This window comes from Cylas formicarius, unplaced genomic scaffold, assembly GCF_029955315.1.
Source record: "Cylas formicarius isolate icCylForm1 unplaced genomic scaffold, icCylForm1.1 PGA_scaffold_5__7_contigs__length_24384050, whole genome shotgun sequence".
NCBI lineage: Eukaryota > Metazoa > Arthropoda > Insecta > Coleoptera > Brentidae > Cylas > Cylas formicarius.
Window position 1 is genome coordinate 9730623 of NW_026844341.1, and position 15773 is coordinate 9746395.

Below are 15773 nucleotides of genomic sequence, written 5' to 3' on the forward strand. Positions count from 1 at the left end.
ATAAAATAATGCCAAAGCTGATTATTATAAAGAACAAGTAGAAAGAAATAAAACATTCCTAAACATACCAGTGAAGAAATAGTATTACCATTAACTAATCTGATTAACCATATTTTTTCAGTTGGTATTTGTCCATCTCACTTTAGCTCTCTGTTGTCACTCCAATATTTAAAAGCTGCAACAAACAAGAGATGACAAACTAAAGTTTAATATCCCTAATATATACTCTTGATCTTTTTAAAAGTTACTTAACTGGCAGAAAACAACAGACCTTGATTGAAGATGAACTAAGCACTCCAGAGTCTGTTACATCTGGTGTCCCGCAAGGGACAGTTTTGGGCCCAGTCTTATTTATAATTTACCTAAATAGTATACTCCTAAAGGAATGTCCTGCATATGTCATAAGTTTTGCAGATGATACCGTAGTGTATCTTACAGCAGATGACTGGAAAGAGTTTAAATTAATTGCTGAAGAAGCATTAAAAGATATAATTGATTGCTTCCATCATAAACTATTGACTATTAATTATCAAAAAACAAAATTTGTCACAATTAGTTGTACCAGTAAAACAGACCCAGATTTTGATACACTTATCGCTGTAACACGGAAAAGGCAGAGATCAGATCGACAGATAAAATCAAATACTTGGGGGTGTGGATCGATGGGCATCTGAGGTGGGACCACCACGCCAGTAATGTAAAAAACTTAAGGAGCATCCTTTATAAATTGAAATATTTAGCAAACTTCCTAAGCGAAAAACACTTAAGGACTCTCTATTATGCTCTTGTACAGTCTAGATCCCATTTTGGCTTGGGGTGGCATTTTGGACGTTCATGTTAGGAGGGTTGAAATTTTGCAGAAATACTTTTTAAAAATACTGCTTAAGAAGGATAGAATGTACCCAAGTCGTTTGCTGTCTAGCGAGGCAAGCATTTTTGATGTCAGACTCTTATATTTTTTATAATGTTATACACGTTCAAAAACAGAGTTTAAAATTTATAAATCACAGTTACGGAACATGGTTGTAACAAAATTTGAACATAGCTGTCGAAAAAACTAACAAACGTAAAACACAAAAAAACCTTATTTTCCTATCGCAATAATTATTTGCCGCCAGCCCAAAAGCAACTTCTAATTACCACTGATCGGATACATATCTTTAAAATAAAAATAAAAAAATTCGTTGCACAAGTGAACAGAAACGAAAGATGAGAATTGATTTGACTCTTCCATTCTTTCAATTAAAGACTTGGTTATATATATCTCAGTTTTAGAGTGGATAGTATTTACCAATGTTGATGATTATTTTCTGTTTATTGATGTTTATTTTAGTCCTACATTTTGTGCAAATTTATGCGAGAGGCCACCCACGCGCGACTTCGGTCTTAGTGGAACTAGACAAGCATCACTTAAATACTAAAAATATTGTTTTGTAATATCTACTGTTGCAAATAAATAATAATAATAATAATAATAATAATAATAATAGCATACATACCGCAAAAAAAAACGTTAATACGCCACATTTTTAAAGTATTTAAAGTATGGTATTTCATCCAAATGTAATATGTTAAAATGTTAATAATAAATAACACGTACACAATTTGAGTTTCTTGATGCTCTGGGTGGGTATACGAGAAGCACTTTTAGCTATCCAAATCTTGTTCCAGGGATGCAGGGACGTCAGCCCTGATATGTATGCTTATATCACTGCTGAAAAATATTTACTATAACAGCGTGAAGTGACATATAACATATCTTCAAACAAGCCTTTCCGGAATGTGAACTTGTATACTAATTAACGGCCAAAGTTTGAATAACATCAGATACGCAGACGACGCAGTAATATATGACACGTATAACTGAAAATGGCCAACAGTACGGGTTAGACATAAACGCAAACAAGACAAAATATATATCGCCATTAGCAACCGTCCAGTCTTAAATACTCAGCTGACTACCAACCAACAGCCAGTTGAAAGAGTTGAAAGCTACACATCTTGGCACGAATGTAAACGGTCAATGGGAGCACTCCTTGGAAATAGGATAACGTTGAGCAAAAGCTGCATTTGTCTTTAAAAGCAACGACCTGCCGCTGAAAACCAAGATCTTCGTAATACAGTGCTATACTTTTTCAGTTCTATTATATGGAGCGGAGGTTTAGACGCTCTCGACGGTTGCTATGAAAAAACCGGAAGCGTTCGAGATGTGGTGTTACAGATGCATCCTAAGAATGCGAAGTTATTACAACAAGGAAAAGTGTATGGCAAGAGGTGACCAGAACCAAGGCGAATCTCCTGGCTTCAAAACCTTAGAAAATGGTTTAAAATGACCACGACTCAGGACGAATAGGCACGGCAAGAAGAAGAAGTTTTCACGGTCTCCAAAGCCCAAATGATTATAAAATTTCAAAGTTGTCAACACCGCTAAGGATAAAATAAAAATACCTCCCTGTACGCTTGTCGGATTTTTATTGGTCCATTTAGGGTAGAGGGCCTCAAACGTTATATAAATTTTAATCTTCATATTTTTAAAACACCTTCAAAGTTCGTCCCCAAGCCGTATGCTACAATACCGACTGGTTATTTTCATGAGGGCCGTCAAAGGCAACACGATATACTTTGAGAGAAAGTATACATGTAAATTTTGTATTAAAATTTTGCTCAGTTTCGCTTAACGGGAAAGCCGTAAGTTCTCCGTAACGCTATCAACTTCAAGAGTTGTAACTTAATGTCAGCGCTGATTAGACCGATACGTATACACGCGGTTTTTTAACATTGTTTATTTAAGCCTCAGCGTCGTCTAGATAAGACTTATCGCGCAAACTCGTCGAAGGTAAATTTTAAAATAACCTTTAATTGTTATTAATAGATAAATGCGTTGACGGTTTTAGATAAGGCGTTTCGGTTGTTGATGTAACAAATTTTCGTAGAATTCCTGTACTGTTGTAAACGTTTCCTTATATTGAGAAAGTAGATTTTATTTGTAGCCGTGTCGCAAAACGCCCTCTAGCGGCAATACAAGCAACCGAAATCACTCCGCAGCAGTATTGAGGGCCTAGAAGGTGTTATGAGATGCAGGTTATCAATAAGACTACTGTATGATAGGTCTATATTTAAATAAGTGCCGAAATCATAATGCCGACGGTGCAATACAATATGTCACTATTACGACATCCCCCGTTTTAATTAGACCACTTCAGTAATAATTTGAAATTTGTTTCAAGCCCTTATTCCTAAATCAAGTAACATGTGATCAAGATAGCATAAGTACATTTATACATACATTTAAAAAAAAAACAAATTACAACCACAACAGAAAACTCAAGTAGACAGAGGTAAGTCGATTAAATTATTTTTCATTATATTTTGATAACTGTTATCAACACCCTGACAAATTTCATTTAGGCTTTGATAACTCTTATCAAAATATCTAGGATTTTCTTCAAAATATTCACCATCCTTCAGTTCAGAATCTAAAATATCAAACTGATTATCAATACAATTTATCATTTTGACAAAATCTTTTTCTACTATTGCTTTTTGAAAGACCACTTTTCTCACTTGAGAGCTGCAGCCTGTACCATAACCGGGTTGCCCCTTACTGAATGTGTTGCTGTTGCTTTTCCCTGCGTTTACCCTGAATATTGTCACACTGCCTTGTATAGAAACTAGGAATGATTGGATTCTCCACAAGCCGAAGCCATGAATATCTCCACATCGACTTGATTTACTTGATTATCATTTCTGTTCCCACGATATCTATTTGAAATTTCTCTACAATGTTCTTGGCATTTTTCAACATTCAAATTAAACTGCAAAACTTCATCCAACGATTTATCATTTGAAAGTTCTAATAAGTACAATTAAAAACATTTTTCGTCATACGGTCTCCCAACTCCTTTAATTCACATTGCAATGGTAAATTTTTTGCTCGGTTATAAAACGCACCTTCTTTTTGTTTATATGACAAAAATTTATCGGTTATGTTCGTCAAATTCTTTTACGTTAAAAAATGATCTTCAAATTTTTTAATAAGAGGCTTAAGCTTAACTTTTTCCTCTGCTTCAAATGAAAATGTATTGTAAATTCTCATACCTTCCTCACCAATCAGCGTTGGAAGATGTGCACATTGTGTGATCTCTTTCTTTCTCGTGATTTCTGCGGCTTGCAGGTTTGTCAAAAAACGTTGTTTCCAAAAAGTCCAATTTTCGCCGACATTTCTGCATGTTTTCATCGGTCGAACGCCTTGTTTGTTTATATTTCTTACGAAAAAGGTCCAAAAATGTCATTTCAACTGCGCCATGTTATATTTTATTCAGTCACATTTATTTCTGAAAATGAAGGCATGCCATTCTACGAAGAATATTCGAATTTTACCCAACTTTGATATTTTAGTTGTCTGTTATTATTTTTCAAAAAACTAGATTTAATAATCAAGAATACAATGAAAAGAATTAACAGCATTTTTTAAACCTCTTTAGTAATAATTTTTTTTTCACCCCCAGGATTAACGACAATTACTTGTGTGTGTTTCACGGAGTATTAGATACTCTTATTTTTGATTAAATATTGTACAAAAAATACATTACACAGTAATTAAATTATAAACAATTAATAATATTAATCTCCGCTTGACGTTATAATTAATTTTTCACGACGTATTTCATGAAGTGTAAACTTCATATATGTATTAGTTCCTATTTTATTAAATCATCTAGCTATTACTACTACTGAATCAGCCTGAAGATATTTTTCATTTCACCAAAATGATCTTCAAAAACAACAAAATTCATGTTCCTCCTGTATGTTACCACTAAAAGATTAGCGAACCTTTTGAAAATCGCGCTTAGCTTCTAATATGGACGTTTAGTAATCCCTTCCATTTTTCTGAACGCACGACTGTCCTGGTACTTTTTTCACCGCCTTCCAGCAAAGTGTCCCAGAAAAATTTTCTTGTTATCACTGTCATCCGGGAGGAATTCTATTTAAATCTTATCCAGACTGGGTATTCCTTTTTTAAAATAAAATAAAGAGAACTTTTGGTCTGCTTGGGTTCTTTCGAAGGTGTTGTCTTTCTTTCTAACAATAACTTAACTTCCAACTCCGGCCATTCGTTAACCAACATACAATATACCGAAGATTGGCTCCCCTGTACATTTTATTGCAAAGGGGTCGGTATGATTAAGTCATGTGCCGCGTTTGAACAAATTTTGCTAAGCCTATATTCAGTTATTGAATTAAATATGATGGCAACATTGAAAAAGGGCAATACAATCAATACATCAGCAAATATTTTCCAAGCTGGACAGTGACATATGAGATTACAATAAAGGCACATTTGGTTAAACACATTCAAAATAAACTAAGTATGTAGGTATATCATTATGTTTTTCTTAGGACCAAACTCAAGAAGAAGAAAAACAAGAAAGTTTCAAGGAACAACTATAAATTTGACCCTCAAGTCTTTTATTAAAAATAATTAATAATTATAATAAAAATACGGCTACAAAACATTGCTAAAAAGAAACATTATTTTCTAAGTAAATGTTCAAACATTAACAGTTAAACAACATCCTAAACGTTCATAAAATTAATTTCTAACATTGCTTAGTTGCTTGCATTGCTTAGCATTTTGTTACTGGTTAAGATTTTCAAATTTAACATTTATATAGATAACACTTTTCAAGTGACCCCACAGAAAGAAGTCATTCGGCGAAATGTCAGGGCCAATAATATTCCCGTGAAAAGTATTTCCCAAAGACCGTACGGTAATTATGGGCGGCACAACCATCCATCTCCTTCTAGTGCTGGTTCAATTTGATTTTGTAATAAGTCCAAATAGGTTTCTGCTGTGAGGTTATAGTTCATAAAAAGTAGCTCAATAATATCCACAAATTCCCACCATAACATTTATTTTTTGGTTCGTTATTGAGCGTGAATGTACCTTCAGCAGGGAAACAAATATTTTTTTAAAAATCCGTATCGTTACATGCCTTTTCCATAATTTCAAAACAAAATGCCACTCTTTTTTCTTCATCGCATTCCCGGAGCTCTTGTTTCTTTTCGTATTTATACGAAAAGCAACAAGAGATATATTTATAGATATGTTTTTCTCCACATGCGGTAAAATGTTTAAATCTGTATTGTCCCGATTCGAATAATACGTTTAATTGTTGCTGCTCTAAGACTGTTTCCTGCATAATGCCACTTAATTATGGTTACCTTTTTTTAAAAACATTGTTACTGTCACGAATTTTCTAATTTTTGCTGGTGTTCGATTTATTACCTAAAATAATTTTGCCATCATGTTTAATTCAATAACTTGGCTTAATAAAATTTATTCAAACTATTATAACTTTGCTAGTATTTGGCCACCTAAAAATTTACGCGGGATTGCCTATGTTCCGTTCGGCAATACATCACGCGGTACCTATGCATGTCCCCTTGTTCTGTGAATATAACCGAAATGATTTTCCATCATGTAAGCCCTACTATAATACCACCGGACTTCCACAAAGCGGCATATGTTCCGGCACGCGAAGCATGTGAGGTCATCACATGACATTCATTTTAAACCCGCGAGAAGTTGTGTTTCGAATTTTCAAGGTGAGACCGTAAATCGATCTTTATAATTATTGTTTTTGTCGATTCTGCGGAAAATAAATGAAAAGCGTTGTTCGATTTCCATACTACATTTATCCCCGTTGATCACATTTCGATGGAGACGATGCATCTGCCGCTTTCATTCCATTTGCTTCTTGACTGTGTCTTCTAGTCCCATGTTCGGTTTTGTTTGTTTGCGTTTCCTAATTGCTTGATATTAGCCTACTATTTATGTTATTATTTCCTCAAGATATTTGGACACGCTCAATTCTATCTGGGTCGAGCTTATCCAGGCATGGACATGCTTTATTTGTTAACGTGAGGCTTAAACGCCTTAAAGTTGAATCAAAAAATAAACCGAAAACGAAAATTCATAGAATCTGGTGAGATCCTCGTTTAATTTAGTTTGAGCTAAATCAACTTTATCCTTGTTAAAAGATTGTTGAGATGGCTACTCATGAGTGTCACTTTACCCCTGTCAATCGCACGAATCATATCATGTGACCGGAATTGTGGCCAAATTTTGTGACATCATAGCATTATTCTATATATTTTTTGGTAATTGGTTAAATTTTAGAAGTTTTCCACGAAGCAGGAAAGGGCTACGACTTTCGAAGTACTTGCTTCTCTTTGTTGAAATGATACCTGGGAATAGGAGGCTAAAAATATGTCTCTGGTTAGTCTGTCTTGTTGTTTTTGAAAAGTCATTTATCACTGGACTTTTAACAACGGTAGACATTTATTTTTGTCATTGATAAAGCCCATTTTTAAAAAAATGTCTTAACTATTTTTATTTGTTAAAAATTATCAAAAATCAATAAATAACATGTTAGCGAAAAGATAAGCCGGAAAGCTATTTATATTTCTTGCATGTATTTTCCTATCTTCCAGAATAAAAGTTTTCCATTGGTAGAATGGTCTAAACAATGTTCGACAAAAATTTACTTTTACATTTTTACGGTAAAATTAGCACCCTATCAATCAACTGCGATAAGATCAATATGCAGATCATAATGCTTGATTTAAAGCAACTGTATGAATATTTTCAGGTATGTATCCAACTAATTTTAAGGTAGCAACAATTCAATATAAAATTGTGCTCAATTCTAGTCGCTACATAAATATGCAAAATTTTAAAATGAATCTTAAATTTGAATTACCTACATTTTCGTTTAAAAAAATTATTTGCAATACTCAAACTTAAGACACTGAGAATTTGCCATTTTTATTTTAAGCCGACATAGCCTTGAGTATATGCAAAGCTTACTTAAGCTCAAATTGAGCTTAATCTATTTGAACCAAGTTTTTTTTTTGTTCGTGCTTTGAATTTTAATAGTATGCGTATTGTCAATTGTTATGCCTTTTTATTATTTATAAATATTCTTTGTTTTATTATGTAATTGTCCTTGTCGTTTAATATGATTTTGTCGGAAATAAAATATTTGTAATAATTATATTTTGTTGTTTCAGGACAGTAAATGGCTTGGTCCTCTCTACCGTTCGGCGCCCATGTTCGTCCCCCCAGTCCCCCCCTGATACCGCAGAGGCGACCGCCACCAACCACATCCCCACCGCCATTTCCCGTACGATTTTCGCCAAACCGAACCGTGCAATAAACAAATAGGATCTTTTTAATTGTTGTACAGTATTTATTTTTTTAAAAAGTACCACATAGGCGTATTTCTACCTCCCGCATCTTTTGATAGCCTATAGCTAAGTATACCTTTTATCTTATATATATACAATATAAATATATTTTTTCGGATAGCACTTTCGGCAGTGCTAAAAGTGACCTTTAAAAGTTGTTGAGAGTTTTACTAAAAAGCAACCGTTTTAAACGAACTTTTTGATGTTTCACCGTGAAGTGGCCTTAATAAAGTAAAAAAAATATTGAATCGGGCTGGTCCTGGTATTTGTTATATAAGAAAACCGTTCCTTTGCATTTATAGACCTTTTATATTCCACTTTCCCGAACAATGGCCGGTAGAGCTTCATTTAGGCACAGTCGGACACACACCATAGGTAAGTGTCGACAAATTCGTGGCGATATTTTTTATTCCCGTACATTTATTTGTTTTGTTTAATTTAAGCAAAATCATATTATTTCTATTAGAAAATACGACGATGATATACAAGTTATCAAAAATGTATCTTGTTTCATTTATTTATTAAGTAATAAACACAGACTTATAATGAAAGATTGCAGTATTTGATATCTACATAAAGAAAACGGCTAAAATACGGAACAAATTTATTTAAAAATCAGGTATTGGATTTCAAGAAAAATGCTCATTTTTATCACCCAATATAATCTAATATAAATATACATTTCTTGGTATTTTGCGTTTTAGTTCGATATGCTCCATATTCACTTTCCTAACTGACAGAAATGTAGTTGCACCTGTTTACATAAAAAATACACACAAAAATTCAGTAACTGAATCATACCCTCACCATCATATGGATAAACTATTTGCACAAAGTTGGAGGATTCTAAAGTAACCATTTTCTTAAAAGTATTTATGTTATCTACCTTCAATAGATTTGCTAGAGAACACATATTATACAATGCAGAACTTGAATTTGGTACTTGACTTTGGAAAACCAAATAGACTTCATTTTCTAACATTAAAATGTGGGCTACAATTAAAACTAATTTGCGATGGTTATTGAGGATTGTCAATTTTAAATTTGTATAGAAATATTACAAATGCTACTTTCCTTCTTACTTTTGAGGATGCATTACTAAATTCGTTTGGGTCAGTCAACATATTGAATATGTTACGACCATGATTTTTATTATGCATTACATATTTTAACTAGGTGTTTATAAACTACGTACGCGGAAAAAACAAAATGCTGGGTTCAAACAGGTGAAGCTCGATTTGAGCATAAGTAAGCTTTGCATATACTCAAGACTTGGTCGGCTTAAAATGAAAATTGCCAATTTTCCATATCTTAAGTTTCTTTTAACAAAATGAAATGCTTCGCTTGATCATTTCATATTTTTTATACAAAAATGTACGTAATTCAAATTAAATATTCATATTCATAATATTCATCATTCATAATAAATATTCATCATTTTATATAGAATTTTTGCTGGTTTTAAATTAGATATATTCTTAAAAATATTCATATAGTTGCTTTAAATCAAGCATTATGTCAGTTCCATCCAACAAGTTATACCTGTTTTGTTTGATCTTTTCAGAGTGTTATATTGAGGGTGGAAATTTTGCCATAATATTGGAGATATTTTTAATGTAAATATTTGTATAATTGTTTAGACGATTCTACTAATTGAAAAATTTAATTCTGGGAGATAAGAAAATACAATCGAAAAATATAAATAGCTTTTCGGTTGATCTTTTTACTAAAACATGTTATTAATTGACCAATGATTTTTGATTTTTTTTAACAAAGAAGTGCTTTTTAAAATGTTTTTTTAGAAGTGTTACGGAAAATGCATTAGCAATTATGACAAAAATAAATTTCTACCATTGTTAAACACCGCGCAAAACCACACCACAAAATAACACATTTTATTAAGAATTTAAGCCGAGGCAGATATTTACATTATTTGCATTAATTTTATCCATCCAAAACTAGTATTTCTATTATTATATACATATCCAGAATACAGATTTAATGTAACATATACATAGTTATTACTTCGAAAAGGGCTTTGTATAGGCAATATTTCGTATTTTAAATTTTCTGTTAGTGTTTGATTGTTTTCTGGCACATATTCTTTCCTAGCCTTAAATACATTAAATTTATAAACAAAAACAATTACTTCAAAACTGTGTCATGACAAATTTTCTACTGTATCCCCAATAATTTTGAGACAATTATTTTATAGACTTATATAGAATACGCCACAGCCATATTTTCAAACGTTTTGTTGTTTTTATTTGAATTTAAGGACGTTTAAAACAGAAAAAAGTACATTTTCAAAATAAGTATATTGTTTTTATTTAAACTGGACTAGAAATATTGAAGATATATACTGTGTGTGTAATAGGGTGACCAGATTATTAGATCCTATTCTAGTATGCTAGGAAAAACCGCAATGTAACGCGTTTGTAGCGTTTTTGATTTACTAAATTTGTAACTTCAATAAGACATATTAATACTGTGCTATTTTCTTATTATTCACATGTAGAGGCATTTTTTAATGTTGAAATGAATGAAGTAAGAGGTCAAATATCACTTTCAGTCTTTGGTAGAAACTGTGTCTCGTAGATTTCTTCGGTTTCAGGTTTTTTACTGATTAGAAGAGATCACTAATTTCCGAAATATAACATACATACATAAATTATTTAATACGATTTCTGCAAAATTAACGTCGGTTTAATTGGTTTTATTTTTATCTCTACATTTAAAAAATGTCTCGCTGTTATGAATAAATTATCAGTCGGTTGGGTTTAGGTATGAAAGTTGTTCTTCTTTTTTGGATATACTTGGAAACACTTTCAGTTTACTCAACTTTTACTTACGACCTTGCTTATAAGATATATTTGACTCACTTGGTAGATGATGATTATAGATATTCAATATCCCGTGTGTCTTGTCCAATATTTACGCGATCTCTGTGTGGGTTTTCAGCATAACGCAATTGAACAATAAATATTATTACACATTGACGACAATTGTGATTCGTGTGATGTTGATTGATTGATTGATGGCGTCCTTGGTGAAAATGTATGCTGGCCTTTGAATTTAATTTAAAAAAAGAACGTCGTCGGGTGCCATCAGTGATTTCTTAAGCTGGATTTTTAAAAACTTTTACTGCCAAAAAGATGCCGAGGCTGTTTGAGAATCTCTTGCGCTTGTACTTGTTAGGATGGTTGAAATTTAGATAATTTACGAACTCTAGATGGGAAATTAATCAAATATCCAACTCGGCGACCCCACCAGTTCTTAAATCAGTTTAGAGTATTTTTGCCTTCCACTGCAACATCTGATTAGATGGGTATGGTCTGTTCATAGATATAAGAAATTGCCTTTGAACGGATTATCCAAGGGTGTTCATTAACATACAATGCAACAAGTATATTATTAAAATTAATAATTACCTTAATTAATAATAATAATCTTGTTGTATTGTATTGGATAATCCGTTCAAAAGCAATTGGCCACTTTCTTATATCTATGAACAGACCATAACTATTTCGAAAGAAATCATAATTGAAAATTTGGCAAAAAAGCACGAAAACTTAGTATAAAATACTGGACTGACAATTCGGGTATCTACAAACTCCATCTGATATATACGAAAACATCAGGATTGCCGAATAATGTTGTACAGAATGTGTCAACTATGAAGGAATGCGTATTGAGTTTCGTAAGAAAAAGAAAACTACTTGCTTACGCGTAATAAATAAGGATAAAAAACCTCAAAACAAAATCGCTTTTAATAGACAAAGACAAAATTTTCTCTTTCTCTGTAAGTTGTATTGTAAATTTTAGATTTTTTTTAAATAACAATATTTATTACAATTTATCTGCTTTCATCTTATTCTTACTTCTGTATAAGTTTGTATTTGCTTGTACTTGGAATAATAAGGATCTCAATTATTTGCCCATTGAATTGATTATTGTTACCAAGTTTTACTCGCCTCCTCCAATGTATACTTAAGAACAGAATAACCAAAACAGAAACTAACTAAACTGTCAAATACGATTAAAAATGAAATCGATAATATTATTATTACGATTTACCAGCAAATTTTTAAGAATATATTTGCGTCTAATACATACAACTATTTGAGCTCATTATTTATTTAATATACTTTAATATACATGTAGATAAGATCGGAAATACAACTTAAAAACAATATTTAATCTATCTGAAGCTATTTACACAACTTAAATTAAGGGGGCGTTTTACTCTCCCTCCCATATACCTATTTTTAAATAATAATCATCTTTTCTCCGTCAACTTAAGAACAGAATAACCATAACAGAAACTAAACAAGTAGTTGCTTATTTTTTTAAAGTGCTGGAAGCCAATAGCAACATTGGACGCCGGTCAAATATTTAACGCGTCAGCGTCAGAAAAACTGGGCCATTTTTCTTCCGGCAGTTGAGCAAAGGGCCGCGCGAACAACCTTGACACTAAACTTTACCGCTGCGACCTTATGGAAAAGCCACCGAGATCCCATTAAAAATGTATAATAAATAACGAGGCACCCGACGAAATATCACCTGTTCCGAGTTTTTGCTTTTAATTATTAATGACCGTTGGATCGAATGGGAAAAATACCATTTGTCGTAACGCGGGGAACCTGGACGAAATTTCGCAAAACGATAAGGCCACGTGTAACAAATAATACGATTTTGGTAAATTGCTACCATTTCCGAAAGTTTTTCGTGAAGGAGATATTCAATCCACGTCCCAATAAAATGTTGGAAATCAAATGTTTAGAGGTTATTGTTTACCGCAGAACATCTAACCAGATAGGATAATTCCATGCCTGATGTATTTTGGCCATTTCTTCTAAAACGGTGACGATATTGTCCTCTGCGAGAGAAGTTTCATGGGAATTGCGTAGAGGACGTTAGAAAGGGTTTTCTTTGTTTGTTTGTATTATATTTAAGAAGAACAAAACGCTTTTTATCATTAATAATTTTTGTCTCCTCATTTCTTGTCATTCTAATGAAGTTTCAAACCGAGATGTAGCTAATTTTGTTTATTTTTTTTTTTTCAATACCACAAAATACACGTATATAAGAAATAATGAAACGTCATAATTGACTTCGAATCCAGTATTTGTGTTGGTTTTATAAACTACATGATAGTTCTTGTCATACGAGATCAGTGCGCATGCAGTTTTAAATCAAATGCCTTTTGAAATGAAGAAAAGCAAGATGTATTATAAATTACTTGCAACCGAAAAGACCTGAATAATGATTTTCTAGAAAAATGTTAAATTTGATGTATTAACGAAACTGACCTAAAATTGTATGCAGTATCCGAATTTGTAACGAAATATGAGATCTTTCCTTCGAAAATCCAATGTTGCTATCGATTTCGGAAATATTTCCGAAAATGTACTCTATCCGAGTATCACGTATTATGGCCGAATACCTACCAAACTTTAAGAAGTTTACGACATAGTCCATCCGAAATTTCAATAGAGCAATCAACATACCAAATTTCTTCTATGTGCTGCGCTTAAAGTTGGGCACATTTGCAAAAGTCATTGGCCGATCGTATGATTTTTAGGTGTGTATCCCGAAACGATCAAAATCAGCCCAAACAACAGTTCTGGAATTGTTTCAAACTCGTAGAAGTTTCCGAAGTTTTGATTTAGGCACAGACCGAAACTTCAAACTTTAAAACGAGTGCCCGTGACGCCATCTGTGCGAACATCGTAGAACCTCAAACAACATGGCGCTTAAATGCTAGAGGAGAAAATTCTCCGCGCAAAAAATGTATGTAATTAAAACGCTATTAAATGTCTCCGTTCGTAAACGTGGTGAAATGTTTCCAATTCGATCTGGCAATGTTAAAGTTTGTGGGTGTTGGGGAAACGTTTGCACGTAGGTAAACAGAAGCGCGAGCAAATTGCGAAGGTTTTGACATATTTCCTCTTGGATTCCTCAAGTGTAATATTTTGTTTATGCAAATTGATTGCCAAAGCGTGTAGTTTCCGCGTGTAGCGCCCAAAACGTCCAGGAATAAGAAAACACAAAATACAAATGGTAAAAAAAAGAAAAAAGGGAAAATGGATTTTGAGCTGGAGGTATTCGAAATTTATGACGAAAACGAACCTCAGGTGTCCAGGAAACACCCCAAACATACCAGGAAAAAATGCAAGCAAAAGGAACCTATAAACATAGAACTAGGCGAAAATGACATTGGGAGATTGAAGACTAGTGTCTCCAGCAATGAAAGAAGACATTTAAGTTTTAGGGAATCAGTTTTGAATGTTTTTACTAAACTGGTGGTATGGAGGGGAAGCTCCAGATACCACACCACAGTGTCTGATAAACCCGACTCGCCACACACGTCTAGGGATTTTAGGAAAGGGTATATCTCGTGTGGTGAGTCAATGTCAACATGATTTGTTTTAAACTTATAAATTAAAAATTAGTTGTAATTTTTTATATCACTGAGTAATGGGCAATATGTGTAGCAAATATCGACTGAAAGTTATAAAATATATGCTCAAGGTATAACCACCATTACAATTTTTTATCATATATCAAGTCTAAACATGAAGAGTTGTATATGTATGGGCTCCTCAAAAGCCACCTTGTTTTTAAAAAAATTAGTGCTGATATGTAATTTTTATGTAAAATATCATAGGAAATACAGAGACAAAATAAATAACAGTTATACTATTTAAACAGAATGTTTGGTAAATTATATACATATTGTATTATATAATATGCATAGCCACCCAGCTATTATTATTGTGTTCTCTTTTTCAGATAATCAAAGGAGGATCCATGCCAATGATAGAACCTATAATTCACAATTTAAATATGCGGTAAGTGTGCCCTAAATTATTCTACTTATATTAGGTAGTTCCATTAATAATTGATTGGTGGGTTTATCCTTCCGCCTATATTTTATTTAACAAGGACATTTATATCTAGGCAAGTCTTGTGTAAAAGTTCTTTCCAGATTCCGGATTTAAAAATATATTTATTCAGCACTTACAGATGTTCTTAGAGAATGAGGCGAATTATGTTAAAATATTTTTCAATACGAAATATTTAGGAATTTGGGTCCAGCTATTGGTGCCCTTAGAGTACCTAGTATGGGTGCCAATTAATCAAAAAGTAATTGTAAAGACTTGGGGTCAAAAAACTTGTAACTAAAGCGGCCAAGAAATTTTAAATCTATTTATTTATATTTGTCACCATATTCATTTGATTTGATTAAGGCAATTTTAAGCTAGTTAACCTTTAATTGTTAATTTTGGTTATCTCAGAAGTACATTCTGGATATATCTGATACTTTTTCAGTGACAACAATTTCATTAGTTTCTTCATAAAGGTCTTAATGATATAGCTAGCTTTACGCTAGGATGATGAAGATGGGATAAGTAGAGAATAAACTTATGATAACTCTAAGATTTCTAGTGTAAGGTGAACCTTATTGCAAGCTAACATTTAGCTTTCGTATGGTAATAAATTTAGAGAGGTTTATC

At 32.7% G+C, this 15773-nt stretch overlaps 1 protein-coding gene across 5 annotated transcripts in view; it reads left to right on the plus strand.

Moving 5' to 3' along the window:
* Positions 1-15773, plus strand: part of LOC132702511 (probable phospholipid-transporting ATPase IM) — a 91413-nt gene that overhangs the window by 37715 nt on the left and 37925 nt on the right. For 3 of the 5 annotated variants that reach the window (XM_060671179.1, XM_060671178.1, XM_060671177.1), the window contains 2 exons: positions 8077-8628; positions 15049-15107. In XM_060671179.1, the coding sequence (XP_060527162.1) occupies positions 8583-8628; positions 15049-15107 (105 nt within the window). In that variant the 5' untranslated portion in view covers positions 8077-8582. Of the gene's footprint in view, positions 1-8076; positions 8629-13984; positions 14659-15048; positions 15108-15773 lie in introns of those variants that run through there. The other 2 variants (XM_060671175.1, XM_060671176.1) reach the window with 2 other exon arrangements.